Source organism: Impatiens glandulifera, chromosome 1, assembly GCF_907164915.1.
Source record: "Impatiens glandulifera chromosome 1, dImpGla2.1, whole genome shotgun sequence".
Lineage (NCBI taxonomy): Eukaryota > Viridiplantae > Streptophyta > Magnoliopsida > Ericales > Balsaminaceae > Impatiens > Impatiens glandulifera.
In genome coordinates this window covers 56,200,475-56,217,933 of record NC_061862.1, presented here as the reverse complement: position 1 = coordinate 56,217,933, position 17,459 = coordinate 56,200,475, and the positions used below count along the sequence as shown (strand labels likewise).

The 17,459-nt window shown below is 25.1% G+C and overlaps 1 protein-coding gene across 1 annotated transcript; it reads left to right on the top strand.

Moving 5' to 3' along the window:
- The first annotated feature begins 10,643 nt into the window (after positions 1-10,643).
- LOC124921944 (ubiquitin receptor RAD23b-like) lies at positions 10,644-12,449 on the top strand. Its single transcript, XM_047462651.1, has 7 exons — positions 10,644-10,814; positions 10,886-11,020; positions 11,092-11,157; positions 11,672-11,721; positions 11,781-11,867; positions 12,223-12,301; positions 12,333-12,449. Exons 1-7 carry the CDS (start codon positions 10,722-10,724, stop codon positions 12,447-12,449), a joined length of 627 nt encoding a protein of 208 aa, XP_047318607.1. The 5' UTR covers positions 10,644-10,721.
- The last annotated feature ends 5,010 nt before the right edge of the window (positions 12,450-17,459 follow it).

The following is a 17,459-nucleotide window of genomic DNA, read 5'->3' as shown; positions in this document are numbered from 1 at the left end:
CATTTTTAAAAACCACTTCTTCATGAATTGGATCAGATTCCATGTCAGGCATACTTCCTTTGACAAAACTTATTGGCTTAAGTTTGTCATTTGGCTTTGACTTTTTGCAGGACAGGTTAGGATCATTGCTATCAAATCCCAATCCGGATTTAGATCCAGCAGGTTTCAACATGCTGATCTGATATTTGACATCATCACCAGACCTTGTCCATGCACTGACTATGTAGTTCAGTCTTTTGTTTTTAGATGAAAGAGTTTGAATCTGTTCTTTGAGCATCTCATTCTCTAATGAGATCTCTGTTAAATTTTCATCAAAAGCATTTGATTCGGGTTCTTGTTTTGAAAAGAGAACAGTTGATTCATATTTGACTTTCATTTCATAAAAAGAGTCAGCTAACTTTTTGTACTCAATAGCCATGTCATTGAGTGCATTAGTTAGCTCCTCGTTTGTAAATTCTGGTTCAGAGATATCATTTACCTTAGGTTGGTCATCAGCCATCAGGCATTTTACAGCTTCATTTTCTTTTTCGGTAGGAGATTCCTCAGTATCAATGTCAGCCCATCTGGATTTGTTCTGACTACACATGAATACGTTCTGGTTGTTCTTTGCTTGAGGACTCACTCCATGGATCTGGATGAGCTTATCCCATATTTCTTTTGTAGTGGAGTAGGACTTAATCTCACAGAACATGTTAGTGTTGAGAGACTGGAACAGGATGTTCTTAGCAACATTATCCAGGTTATTTGTCACCTTATCTTCAGTGGTCCACTCACTTCTTGGCTTTGAGATTTTTATGGGACCATCCGTGATAACACTCCACATATCATAGTCAATAGCAGCCAAGTGAACTTGCATCTTTATCATCCACAAATCATAGTTGTCCTTTGACAGAAGAGGGATTTCATTGATGCAAGACATGCTTTGGGAACTTGATGCTTGAGAATAGAAACAAGGCTCTGATACCAATTGATAGGATCGGCTTTATCGTTAGAGACGGGGGTCTGGCTAAGGTTGAAGGCTTATGAAAAACGGTTTGAAAGAAATCATGTTAGGGATTTAATTCACTTTCTATTCTACGCAAACTTGTGTAAACACTTGAAACGGATTCAAGGCGGAATTGTTTACTTGGGTTTGAAGCACAAGTCGAAATATGAAAAGATGACAGAAAATGAAGAACACAACAGTTTGTTTATGGATGTTCGGAGAAACTCTCCTACGTCACCCCTTCTTCCAACCACCGGAAGGATTCACTATATGATGAGAATCAAATACAGTTTACACACACTTAGCTCACTATTCAACAAAACACTTTCTGTTCAATTACAAGAAGATGAAGAATATCACTCAGCTAATGGTGTTTTGATTCTAGCTCTCTCTCTCGATTCACACACAGTACAATTAGAAAGAAGCTTCAAGAATGAGTTCTGTAAGCAAGATGATTGAGTAGACTCTCTCTCTGCAAAATTAGTATGCTTGTTCGTAAGGTTTCGTGTCAGGCAAGGTAATAATCGGTACTTCGTCCGTTGCTCTAAGGATTGGTTAAATACTGATCATAAGCTAACGGTCGAATTTTCAAGAATGATATGTGGCGCTCTTTCATTGGAAAGCCTCCATTGTACACAGCAGGTTCTGAGCACAAGGATCATGGCCGTACCGAACTGGTAGTGCGTTGAATATTCCATCAGGGATGTACCTACAAAACGGGTAATGTGAGGAAAATTCTCTTAAGTGTCATTCCTTGATTGGATGCATATAGCTGTTGTACTAATCCCCCAATTATTTCTGGATACTCTAATTATGCTATATAACTATATTGTAAGTCTTTATTATATTGATAAATATGATTTGTAATATATTAAATATTATAATTCTAGAGTGTAAAAAAAAATATTTTGATGTTTTAGAAAATAATAAAATGGGTACTCCTTGGGATACATAACCCTTATTTTTTCATTTAAAATTTATTATTGAAAAAATAAACGGCTAGTCACAACAGGGAAATATTATGTGACGTGCTTACACATACTTTTCATAAACTAGACACAGACAATTGAAGTATGTTTACTTAAGTTATTTAATAATTAAAATAATAATAATTAGATAATTGTCTTATACAAAAACAATAAACTAATAAAACAATAAATAAAACATTGTTTTCACTAAAAATAAATGGACTAAAACTATTCAAAAATTGACTGAAATACAACACAAACTAATGTTAGTTAAAAAAAAAATTTGCTGCAATTAAACTTTAGTTTAACACAAACTAATGTTAGTTAAATTTTTCATTTGTTTCGATTAAACATTCGAATTGATTGGGTTTAATTATAAAAATATATTGTTAATTAATCGACTATGTATAACAAAATTAATAAACAATCAAATTAATTCAATCTAAGTTAATTAAGTAGGTTGAAAAAATATTAAAGAAGAGAGACAAATCATTTTTATAATTAAGTTAACATTGAACTGAAATAAAATTTATAATAATAAGACATTTTTGAAATATAACATCACAATAATTATAAATCATGCAATGTCATTAAATAATTCTTGATTAATTAATCAAAAGAATTATTAATTAAAATTATTATTATAAACTATAAAGTCATTAACTAAAAAGACATTAACAGATATCAAATTATCCAAAATTAAATACTAAATATCTAATCTTGTCATTAGTCAATAAGAAATAGTAAGATTTACATTGTTAAATATATATGATGACGTCACTTATAGATAAAGACCCCATATTTATAAGATAGAGTAATGATTAAAATAATTTCAATTCCATTTATAAAATAAAATAGGGGATTGAATCTACATCATAAAAATGCATTTAATAATTAAGTTTTGTTAAAAGTGTTTCATAAAGTTGTTTTCTAGTAATTATCTAAATTTTAAGACTACCTGTAGTCAAATTAATTGAAAATAAACAAAATAATGTTGGTTAGTTCTAAAAAGTGAGATATAAAACTTTTTCCAAACAAAAGAAAAAACAAGACTTAAAATTTGCCATTTTTATGCAATATCTCAAAAATATAAAAATACATAAGTAAAAATATTTTAATGGAAAAATAATAGTTGATAAAACGTTAGCCCTTTTCAAAATTTTACTAAAAGACTTTTTAAATATACTTTCTTGTTTTATTACGGGAAGCCTCAACAATTACATAGTAATTGACTGAGTTTTTTCTGTAACTTTATAAGGGAATTTATTTATGAAGAAACCAATATTGGTAAAGATGCATACACGACAGAATCAATAACAATCAAATTAAATTAAATAAGATTTAATTTTGAGAGAAATTCCAAAATAAAAAATTTATTCTTATTACATACTCATTTTTTGAATTGGACTGGTCAAATAAAAATAACTTTGAATTGAACTTGTCAAACAAAAATTTCAAGAAGTTAGGAATATTGATATAAAAAGATTAAAATTTTATTCATAGAGATATTGTATAACTAACTCATCGATGGTGTGTTTGGACGCTTAAAAATCAAAAAAACATAATATTGACGGTTGATTATGAACCGATAGTATTTAATCCTTCAATAATCTCAACAACAAATTAAATGACGTGTTTGTCCACTAGCCTACATTCTTGATCATGTGAAGAAGTTTAAGTAAAAAGGAGACTTTAGAATTCGAGAACTTTCATACAAAGGTAGTTTCGAATCATCCAACAATTTGTAAAATGACTTAGCATCATCAACGAGATGTTCATTGTCATTGTTCACATTATGGTACAAATCAACAATAATATCTTTCATTAGGTGATCATTACAAACGTCAATATGTTCGTCGATGGTATTACTTTCATTATTTTGTTGTACATTCATCAGTTTGATTACAAACTCATCATCTAATTCATCATCCCCACATCAACTAACAACATTCACACTCTCACGTTCAATTCTCCTTTCCCCGTGAAAATACAAAAAAATCATAATTTTGTTTTACGTCAAATACAATCAGATGAGTTCTAACAATAGTCCTATTCTCATACACTCAATTTGCACACTTTACACAAGGACATGCAATGAAAGATCTACCCATAGATCTTTCTATAAAATCTATGAAATTGTCAACCTCCTCGATATATTTTGGATTAGTCTACGTATAATCATCCATGTTTTGTTAGGAATTTATATTGGGACTAGACAAAATATTACTATGTCAAATAAAGTATATCCTTTCAAAATCATTCATATACCTAAACCAATAATCTAATATAGAATCCAAAAATTTACAATCAATATATCTATTTAACCTACAATCCAATAATCTAACATATCTAATTAACATAAAATCCAATAACCTAACATCATCTAACATACAAATAATTTAACATGCCTAACATACAATCCAATAATCTATCATTATCTAATATATAAATAATAAAAAACTAATATATCTAACATACAAATAATCTAACATGATCTAACATACAAATAATCAAATCTAATCTAACATATCTAACATAAAAATAATCAAATATATATATCTAACCTAACAGACAGAGCAAGGAAAGAAGAAAAGAGAAGATAGACTAACCTGACGACGAACGATCAGAACAAAGAACGACAACGACAATAGGAGCGCAAGAACAACGACAGTAGTAGCACAGGAACGACGGACATCGAAGGGAAGAAAGAAGAAAAAATAATAAAAAAGACTAAAAAGGCTATCGAGTAAATTAAAAGGGTATCAATAACGGCTATGTCGTGAGTCTTTACAGATGCTCATTTAATGAGTACTAGTAACGGCATTGGCATTTAGCCGTTACAGATACTCCTTGAGTATCAGTAATGATATTGACAAAGAGCCGTTACAAATACCCTTAATTCGGAAAATAAAACGACAAACATCGTATCTGTAACAGTTTTCCAAAAAACCGTTACTAGTAGTATACAAGTTTATGTAACAACATTTCAAAGAGCCGTTATAAATACCTTTAATTCGGAAATGAAACGACAAACATCGTATCTGTAACGGTTCTTTGGAAAATCGTTATAGATATTTTTATACAATTTGTAACGGCATTCCTTAGACTCCTTACTGATACACTTGTTTTGAAAAATAATAAAAAAATCAAGGTATTAGTTAGGGATGGCAATGAGTAGCCGTATGCCCGATACCCGTGGGTACTTGATACCCGACTATATTAATATAAAAATAAAATATTTTTTATTAAAACTTAATGTGACTTTTTAAATGCCTATTCATTACAAATGTCATTATAAACACATTATTTAATTTGTTCTTATCTACACTTCACTTCAACTTTAAATTTTTTATATTTCTAAAAAACTATTTCTCTACATTAATCTTCTCTTTCAACTTTCTCACTCATCATCTTCATAATTAATCTTTAATTTTTTTTTCAAGCTCCATTCAAATTTTGCTTCACTCTATAACAATAAAATCTTCTTTAAGATCTGCAAAAGTTGGTATGCAGGTAGGTAATGTTTTGATTTATTTTTTTTTAACACTTTAAAATTATTATGTTTATTTTTTTTCCACCTCTATAATCTTATAAGTTCTTAAATCGGGTAATGAATACTCGTCAGGAATTGGGTACCCGACAAATCGGAGATGGGATAAAAATAGAGATGTTCGTCGGGTTCGGGGATGAGTATTTCACTACCTATCAAGTAGGGTACACGTTGCCATCTTTCGTATCAGTAATGACTTTTTTAAGAGTCGTTGCACATAATACATATCAATAACGATCTTATAAAACTGTTACTAATATCTAGTATTTGTAACGGCCTCATTTAACCGTTACTAATATGTAGTGTATGTAACAGTCATATATATTCGCCTCACATTTGTTACATATGACCCTTTTCTACTAGTGAGAACCGTTAAAATTTTATAAAAGTTTTCTCACCATCCTTAATTTTCTATTTTCAATGTTTGTTTAACCCAAAAAAAATTGAGTTGTATTTATATGAAGGAAGAAAACATTGTCAATTTCTTCGTAGATGCAATAAATGTACATAATTTCATTGAAATTTTCATGATTCTAGAACAGACTCTCATAATTCAGTCAAGTAAAAACATGAATGATGCACACCATTTATTTTAAGAGAGTAAATAATTAGAATGATTTGAATTTGGAATTATTTGAATAAAATTTTGAATTCTAAATTTAAAATTTTGTTTGATAAAAAACTTGATTATTTAAAATAAATTATTAAATGTTTATTTTATATTTAATTTAAAAATGATAAAATAAAGTAAAATATAATAGATAGATAGATAGATATATAGAAAATCTCACACTAGGACTATTTAAAAAAAAATAATTGATTGATAATGTGAAAAAATATTTTAATTAAATTTAAATAATCCTCATACTTATTTTAAATGTATTTGGAATGAAAAATTTCTTATAACCAAACACAAATTACTATTTTCAATTTTAACATTGTAAACCAACTTTTTAAAATTATCCTATGATCGATTGGACAACATATAACAGTGTAACTTGGACAACATTAAATAATTATCTAACACTATGGAACACATTTTAGTTGATCTTTGTAAGTTTAGAGGATAATTTAATTCATGAATTTTGTTAATATTTGGTCAAAGTTCTTAGATAACCTTTTAAACGAGTTAAATTCTTATAACTTGAAAATAAAATTTTACGAGTTTATAAATAATTTTGATTATTCGATCTTATAAAAAAAGTGAATTTATATTTATAAATTTAAATAAAATATTATTATTTATTTAAATAAATGAAATATGTAATTAATTTTGAAAATATGATTAATTTATTTTTTTATTATTTTTAATGTATGTATATTTAACTATATATATAACTATATTTTCAAATAAACTTTTAAATAAATAAATTCTCAATTTCATGAGTTTATAAAAATGTTAGCTAAATTTATATTTTTTTAGGATGCTTCATGTTTAACACTAAAATAGTGAAATTATAACTTAAAAAAATTATAAAGTGTAATCATCCCAAACTAAGTTAAATAATTAACATATAAGATTTACTCCTTTTCTAATCGGAAGTCACTAAGTCAGAGTAAGAGTTGCCCATACTAGACCTGCGCGCAATCAATAGGTAGAATTTAAATTTTCTTTAATATAATTTATTTTAAATTTTACTTTAATTTAAGACGTTTTAAATGATAATTGAATTCTTAAGTTTAAGTTTTTATCTCTTTTTTCATTTTTACATTTGAACTTAATTAATTAAAAATAATTTTTTTTTTATAATTTATAGTGTTTTTAACTTATATTGAACTATCTTAGTTAATTAAAAGGAATATTATTTTTTATAATTTATAAGAATCTTTAACTTATATATATTTTTTTAAATTAACTTATTCGTAAATGCACTTAAACATCCATAAAAAAAAATTGCAATAGAATGAAATCAAAATAAACACAAGACAAAGTAATTAAAAGAAAATTCTTAAATATATTTATTGGTCATCAAATCTTTTATATGGAAACTTAGATAATAAAGTAGTTTAATATGAAATATAAAGTACCTAATTTTACATATTAATCCGCTGACCAAAATCATATTCAAATAAATCTAATTTTTATGTTGAATTCTTATATACTTTTTTAATATTAATGTATTTGAATTTATTATAATGGGATGTAAATTCCTTAAAAATAATTATTTGTTATGTTATTATTTTATAAAAATTTAGAATTATTTTTACTTATATTTTTTGGAAAAATATAAATTTAAAAAATACTTTAAATTTTGAAAAAAATAGTTTGACACATAAATTGAGAAGAAAAACAAATATTTTTTTAAAATATTTTTTAGGCTTTTTTAATTTTAAATTTATTTTGTATTTTTAATTTTAAGAAATATTTATTTATAAAATATAAAAAAAATATTTCATTTTTTTCAATTTATTTTAAAAAATATATATATATTTAAAATTTAAATTTAATAAAACCAAAATATGTTAGATTACACCACACAACTCACGACACAACACTAGTGTGCTCACGATCAATTGTGTTTTTCCATAATAATTAAAAAATAATTATTATGTATAAATAAAACAAGAAAATAAGAATAATTGGTAATTAATGATATTAAAATTAGTTAATTAATTTAAATTAATAATTGTATAATATTTTGTTGGCTTCACTAAACTTTAAATCATGTCTCTTACATCACTCACTGATATTAGTAATACTTATAATTTTTTTAAAATAACTTAAATCATAAATTAACTTAACCTATTGATAATCATCCTTTAAGTTATTTGACACTCATTCAATCATACCTTTTTTCTTATATTAACTTTATAAGTCGTTTCCACAATCCATATATCGTTCCGATCAAAACTCAAAACAATCCATATATATCGTTCTGATCAAAACTCAAAAGTTTCTTTCTTTATTAAATAAATTAGTATAAGCCTAGTGAGAAGGAAGTAGAGAGGCAGCGGCAAAAGAGAGATATCAACACAAAATTAGAATAAAGATGAAAACTTAGTGCATTAGTAGCAATATTTTAAAATGAAAATTTTGTTTTAAGTTTTATAACATTGTCTTTAATGCTCATTTATAATGATATTTTCGAGATATAAATTGTATTATATCTTGTTAAAATATAAATTTAAACAAAGTTAGTAGATGATAATATTAAACCCAAAAATATTATTTAAATTAAATGCAAAAAAAAGGATTAAATAGGTTTGTTTCACAAATACTGTTTATATACAATTTCTGGTTCCTACTTAATTTCTGGTGTCACATTCTATCCTGCCAAAGATGTGAGAGGAGAACCTATATACATATTTATCAGGTTATTTATATAATTTTGAGTATAGTAATCTATTCATTTGTTAAGACTTCATCTAGTAATATTTCTTGTCATAGTTATATTTCAGCAATGTTTATAAAACATAAATATCTATATTTATGTTTTTAATCATGTATATTAGAACTTAGAACAATGAAGATTTGTAAAGAAACGTTTAAGTTTAAGGGCTAAAAAATATGTTCTGAAACGAGCACGGCTACGATTTGAGTTAAGACACGAGTACACGATTATTTACTAATGCTATTTTTTGTGTAACTAATTTAATGATTTTAAATTTAATACTTATATTAATTATTTTCTTTTTAATAACGATAAAACATTTTCATTATTTATATAACTACTTTAATTCTTTATTGATGAATATGGTTTGTAATATTTTAAATATTATAAAATTAATCTATAATCACTAAATACAAAATAAATACACTTATATCAAACTAAGTTCTTTATGAATCAGGTGGGGAGTGATTTTAGTCTAAAAGATATATAAGTAATTGGTTGTAACATTATCTTAATAGTATAATCAATTTTTCAGTAATTTTGAATTCCTTTCAATATTTTAATTAAAAATATTGTTTATTAATATTATTTATAAATAATTAAGAAAATTAAGAATCTCAAACTAAAAATCTTAGTTGTAAAAAATTATATATATTTACAATAATTATTTCTTAGAAATAATTGTTTTTTTTCTTAAAATTAATTAAACTCTTTGTTAACATTTGAGACACCTAAAATAAATATGACAAGATGTAGACTAATTAATTAACAACCCAATATTAAAAAATTGATCAAAATACAACCATGTTAGTTAGGTTCTGCCATTACACTTTTCCATTTCGTTTGGATAATTTTAATTATAAAAATTAATTGTTTATCCCCACTAACTGTTTATAAAAAAATTAAGAAGATGTAAAATTAAGTTCACGTGAAAAATTAAAGAAAAAAAAAAGTTAAGAGTGAACAGAAATTAAATTTATAATAATAAATCAATATAACATCACAATAATCGTAATTCATGCAATGCCATGAAATAATTCTTGATTAATTAATCAAAATAATTATTAATTAAAATGAATATTATAAACTATAAAGTCATTAACCAAAAAGACATTAATGAATATTAAATTATTCAAAATTAAAATGTTACTAAATATCTAATATTGTCATTAGTCAATAAGTATATTGTTACTATATATGATATCACTTAAATAAGACCCCTTTATCTATAAGAAAGAGTGATGATTAAAATCATTTCATTCTCTCTATAAAATAAAAGATTGAACTTACATAAAAAAAAAATGCATTTAATAATTAAGTTTTGTTTAGAAGTGTTTCCAAGTAATGATCTAAATTTTAAGACTACATGTAATCAAATAAATTTAGTTACACTCCAATTATCGACGGAATAATTAAATATATTATAAATATGACGATATCCTAATCTTTTATTTATTTTTTATTTAATTCATTATTTGCATTTCTGATAGGATCGGTGACACCAATAGAGATCAATACACATCTCCAAACTTAGTTATGAAACTTAGTTATGATGATGAGGAATGAAGAATGAAGTATCTTTGTGGAGTAAGCCAGATATGGAATATCCAGATTGTGAATGTGTTCCACAAAAAAGAATACTTTTAGACTGATAGATTCTCTTTATAGTTCTTCATTTCAGAAAAGAAAACTTAATTATAAAATACAGTCCTTTATCTACTAGAAATACAACAAGTAAATTCTAATTTATGTAGATAAATATTTGAGCTACTTCTACAATGGTACTATGTTGCTTTTGCAGTTCATCATCGGATACCTATACTCACGCAGCTTCAAACTTGGTTGCTTCTAGTAATCTTGAGCAGACCATTCAACAAATAATTGATATGGGAGGTGGCAACTGGGATAAGGAAACTGTCACTCGAGCTCTTCGAGCTGCTTACAACAATCCTGAGCGAGCTGTAGATTACTTATATTCAGTATGCCCTTGAACTTGTTAATTTAGTTTCTTTTGGCATGTGAGATATTGATATATGTATTAACCTTGTAGGGAATTCCAGAAACAACAGATGTGCCTCACTTTCCTACAAGTCAGGTTGCCTTGGAAGGGACTGGAATGGGCACAGTTTCTAATGCTTCTTCTATCGGAGCTCCCAATTCATCTCCACTGAACTTGTTTCCGCAGGTAGCATTCTCAGTTTCTTCCTTTGTCCTCCATATATTTTTTCTGTTTATTGCATGGTGAAGATGTAACAGAAAGTAGTTTTTGGTGTTGGCAACGATGGACTTGGTTCTCTTGTTTTTCTCAGAAGCAACCAACAGGTTTTGATTACTCTTCCTTCGTCCTATTTGGAAACTTATATTTGTCACAATTACATTGGAAAATCGACAAAGTTAAAACTGAAAGTTATTTTTTTCGTTTGGTATAAGATTTGTTCTGCATCATGATTATTTTGGATCAGCCAAATTATAGTGGGATTTTTATTGCTTCTTTTGGTATATAAATCATTTTCTAGATCATGATCCAAATAATAGTGATTTGTTTGCCTCATTTGATATAGAGATTTTTTTTCTTGCTCATGATCAAATTATATTTTAGATCATTTTAATTTTTAGATGAATAACCAATCACAATCAACATGATTTTTTTTTTATACCAAAATAGCCCATTGGTAATTGGTAGCCTAGGTCAAAGCTTGGAGTACCCAGATTGACAACTTTCAGTCATCTAATGAGACTTTAAAAACATATAAAAATGAAAATCATTTAAGTAGGGTCCTGCTGTGATGCTGGCACAATTTATTTTTAATGGGTTCTTTGTGAATTTGGCTTTCAGTTCCAAGCATTACGCACTATGGTTCAATCAAATCCACAAATTTTACAGGTGTGTTTTTGATAATCTGTTTTGCAAAAATGCTTATTTGGATGGGTTTTTGGGTTGGTAGATCATATCTTCAACTGTTAAGACTTATACAAGAGCATCACACAGAGTTTCTTCAACTGCTTAATGAGCCTAGCGACGTTTTTGAAGGGTCGGTATATTATGACTAACGCTACAATTGAATTTGATATATGCATTCCTGTTTGTAGCTTACTGCAAATGATCAATAGGGGAAGATCTCATAGTTTTTTATGTATCCAAAGATCAGTGAACTCAAAAACTTTATGTGTCTGGATTTTGATCTAAATCCGGATCCAGATGAGAAATATCCAACAATTTTTTAACTAAGATCTATTTTCAAACATGGTCTCAACTGAATCCTCTGACAAAAAAAAAGTGTTCCAACTTGGAAAGATGATGACACCTTTTGGAGAATTCTATTTGGAATCTTTTATGGTTATCTATGTTGCTATTGCTAATGGTTTATTAGTAAACTAAATTCTCAGCGATATGCTCGACCATGCCGATCAGGAAATGCGTCATTCTATCAGTGTCACACCAGTAGAGCAGGAAGCAATTGCACGTGTTGTACTATTGAGGTGGTCTCCATTTGCAGCTTGAGGCAATGGGATTTGACAGAGCCGTTGTAATTGAGGCATTCCTTGCCTGTGATCGTAATGAGGAATTGGATGTTAACTATTTGTTAGAGCAAACGGAAGACTACGAGGATTGAATGGTAAATCATTTTCCTGAATTCTCTAGTCTCACATGTTTGCTCACCAATTTTTAAATAAACTAATTAAGGTATATGCTAAAGGCAAAAATGGGCTCATTTTTTTTTTACCTATGACTGCTTGAAGTCTTGAACAACTGCTTTGTAAATATGTTGCCATATTCGAAGTAAATTGCTGCACCTATTTGTTCTATGATGGGTACAGACAAGATATAATTTCATTGTATGACAAATCTTGAGATATTCTATATCTTAATAACTGTTTTTACAACTTTAACAATAAATGGATCAGGATTATTTGAGATATTTGAATGTTTTAAAGTGATTTGCATCTAAGCATTAAAATTGTCTCACGTCTACACTTACATATCTAAACATACATGTTTTAGGTTTAAATTTGTTAAACTTGCATGCCATTTATTTGAAATTTAAGTTTTCAAATTATCTCAAGGTTAATAGTTTCACTTGCAGTAAATGTACAAACTAATCTTGGAAATGTTTCATGATTCTGGAACTCACCTTCATAATTCAGTCAGCTAAAACATGAATGCACCATGCATACACAACATACATTTTAAGAGAATCAGATTATAATTATTTAAATTTGGGGTTATATTTGAATTATAAATTTAAATCTTGTTTGATTAAAAAATTGATTATTTAAAATAAATGAATAATTATTTATTTAATATTTGATAAAATAAATAAAATACAATAGATTTATTGAAAATCTTCACTGGGATTATTTAAAAAGAAATAGATAGATAATATAATAAAAAAAAATTAAATCATCCCCACATTTATTATATGGTAAAATTTAGAATGAAAACTTTATTTATAATAACCAAAACAGCTGGTTAATTTTAATTTTGTAAGCCATTTTTTAAAATTATCCAAGGGAGTGCACAAACATCTTTTCTTGTAACTTGTGTTATTTGTAAGTTGAACGTATTTTGAACATTACTTCTGTTAATATTTTGAATTAAAAAGTTTGATTTAAATAAACTTTTAAATTATTTAAATTTTTATATTTATAAAGAAAAATTTTACAAATTTATAAATAATTATTATAAGATTTAGAAAATAAACTGAATTTACTTTTATAAATTTTAAAAAATATATTAGAATTATTTATTTGAATAAATGAATTAGGTTATTGATTTTATAAATATGATTAGTTTATTTATTATTATTTTAATTAATTTATACTTAATTATATATATATATATATAAAAATAAAATAATAATACTAATATATAACTAATATTTATTACTTATTCCATTCTTTCTTTAAAGTATATACTATTTCATGTTCACAAGTAATTATTGAAGTGATAACTGAAAAATAAAATACAAAAATTATTATTATAAATAAATTATAATGGCATAAAGGTAGGTATATGAATATTTGAGATATCCCAAAAGAGGACTCATCTATAAAATAACTCACCTAACTTACACTTTACAAAAATAATTTTTTTCAAATAATTCTGACAATTTTACTCTTACTTTTTTTTTTCTTTTTCTTTCCCCCCTCATTTTCTCATTTCTTCTTTCTCTCTTCTCCTCCGGTCGACGATTACTCTCCCTTCCCTCCCCTCGCTTTCCCGGTTTCCTCCCCAAATTCCCTACTCTTGACGATCGCCAAGCAACGCCGAAGGACGTTTCCCTACGAGCCCCGACTCCATCAGCTTGCCGGACCACGAGACAATGCATGCAACTGTAGTAAGGCGACTGTAGCAGCTCACCGGACCACGAGACCACGCATGCAACTGTAGGAAGGAGAATGTAGCAGCTGATACAAAAGATGAGTTACACAAGTCAGGTGAAGGACCATGGTGTCGAACAGGTTGCTTCACTAGAAGGCAATGTAGCAGTCGAGATAAAAGTTACACTAGTAAAAAAGGTGTTTTTAACGACGAAATTTTACGGCGGTATTTGAAACCCTAGTTAATATTTTATTTTTAACTGTGGTATATAAAACCGCCTTTAAAAGTTTTACATTTAACTACGGTATATAAAACCGCCTTTAAAAGTCTTACATTTAACTATGGTATATAAAAACCGTAGTTAAAAGTCTTATCTTTAATTTTTTATACCGTAGTTAAAGTCTTATCTCTAACTGTGGTATATGGATCCACATTTAAAAGTCTTATATTATTATAAATCATAAAAAAAAAATATTAATAAATTTTAATTTTTATTATTTTAAAAATTGATTGAGATAAGTTTTAAAAGAGAATATTAGATAAGTTAATTAAAATATATATACTTGTAAAATACTATTTGATCAAACATTAATTCAATAAAAGATCAAATAATAAAATATTATATTGAGACTTCATATTTATATATAATTTTATATGGTACCCACTTGATTTAGTTTATAAATAATTATAAAAATAATATTAAAACTTATTAATATTTTTCTCTCAAATAAATTTTAAAAATATAGAAAACTATTTTTTTTATTTACATTATTAAAATATGTTTAATGAAGATTTGATATTGTCAAGACTATTTTTTTTATTAATTAATAGAGATAAATTGTTATCAAATATTTATTTAAAATTTTTGTTGTATTATTTTTTAAACTTATATTCTAATTATATTCCTAAAATAATGTAATATATATATATATATATATATTAACAAATATTAAGACTTTTAAACCGTAATGTTCTTACAAGTATATACTAGTATATTTATTAACTAAAATTAAATATTGAAAAAATATATATATATATTATATATGATGAAAGAGAATGAAAGAGTGTAAGAATGATTTGAAGTTGAAAAAATGAGAGAGTATGAGGAATATAAAAAAGAAAAGAGAGAAAGTTATTTAGTTTTTTCAACCTTGTATAAAAGTAAGTTAAAAATAAATATTAATTTAATTTTAAAAAGCTAAATAAAATTATTTTTATGCATTATCTTAGAAATTTAATTAAAATATAAGTTTAAAGAAGTGACTGAGTCAATAATTAAATATTATTATTTATTAAAATATTAACCTATTATATCGGTTAAATTTAAATTAAATTTAGTTTCATAATTTTATATACATTTAGTTTATAAATAATACTAAAAATAATATTAAATCTTATTAATATTTTTTTCTTTCACTAATTTAATAGACTAATTTATCACTAATTATTTTATAAAATAAAATTCAAAATAATTAAAAAACTAGTTTATAAGTTTATATTTATATATAACAAATGTCTTAAACAAATAATTTTTTTTATGTGAATTACAATTATATAATTTAATCATATTTACAAATAATATATCTAAATTTCAAATGATATAATATATATATATATTATATATATATAATATATATATTATATATATATATATTATATATATTATAATATATATATATATATATATATATATAATATATATATATATATATATTATAATATATATATATATATAATATATATATATATATATTATATATAATATTCATATATTTTAATTGAAGATAAACTCTCTATCATTTTAGTCAAAATTTATATCTAAATTACATTTATAAAATTATATATATATATATATATATATATATATTTATATATATATATATATATATATATATATATATATATATATAAACTCTTTATCATTTTTTTTTATATTTTATAATTTGATATATATATTAGGATAAACTCTTTATCAAATAAATTCTAAAAATATATAAGACTAGTCATTTTTATCTAATTTACCTTCCTAAAATATTTTAATGAAGATTTGATCATTTCAATGACTATTTTCTTATTGATTAATGGAGATAAATTGTGATCAATTATTTATTTAGCATTTTTGTTATATTTGTTTTTGAATTTAGTTTAAACTCAAAGGTATTTGAAATTGTAATTTGTTTAATTATTAATAATATTTATTTATTTTAATTTATAATTTATAAATTATAAAATACAATAAAAATATTTTTGATTTTAATTAATGAAAAATAATAAAAAAAAAAACTAATTAAGAAAGTGTGTGAAAGTATTTTTTATTTTATTTCTAATTTATGTTTAGATAAATATTTAGGATTGTTAATATTCTGGTAATCATCAATTAATAAAAACGAAGAAAAAATATAAATTTTTTAGTACGAGAATATAAATTTTTTTATAAAAAATTATTGTGTATAAAATTTATAATTATATATCAGTTTTAATTAATATTAGTGTTTATTTTTTATAATATTTGTACTTTATAAAATAAAATAAAATTTGTAATTTTTAAATATGAATAAAAAAAATATAATAATTTAATTAAAAAAATGAAACACATATCATATCTTTGAATTATATAATATGTAAATTTATAAATATAATTGAGAATTATTTTATTTAATATTATGTAATTTTTAATTATATAAAATAATAAAAATATTAAGAAATTAAGGGTTATTTATTCCACTTCACCTAGTACTCCATTTTCTTCTCCACGATTTCATCTTCCTCTTTTTTTTTTTTTGTGGAGCTTCAACCTACTCACTATTTAAATTCTTTATTCTCTTTTTGCTCATTATCTACATTCCATATTATCTTTCTAGCAATTCACTTACTCGGTACATTTGAAGAAGATTTTTTTCGTAGGTTCTGATAGAAAAATTAAGTAAGTTAATTTTCAAACCAGTCATACATTACAATTTTTGAATATTTATTCTAAATAATCAAAAAGGGAGAAATTGATAGAAAATAATTGTTATAACTTATAAAACATTAATGAATAGATAAAACTAAGTTCAAATATATATGTTAAACCTCTAAGTTATATCAAATATATTAATTGGTTTAAATATAACAAGAAGCTGTTGTAGCGTAGTGGTAAACACCTCTGCCAAATTGAGCAAAATCCGTTCGGTTGGAAATATATATATCGTTCGGTTGTTTGACTTTGGTTTGAAGTAAAAGCTCGGTCAACCGGTTCGACCTAGAAGCTCAGCCGGTTAGTCAGCCGGTTGGTCAACTGGAGTTCAGCCGGTCAGTCAGC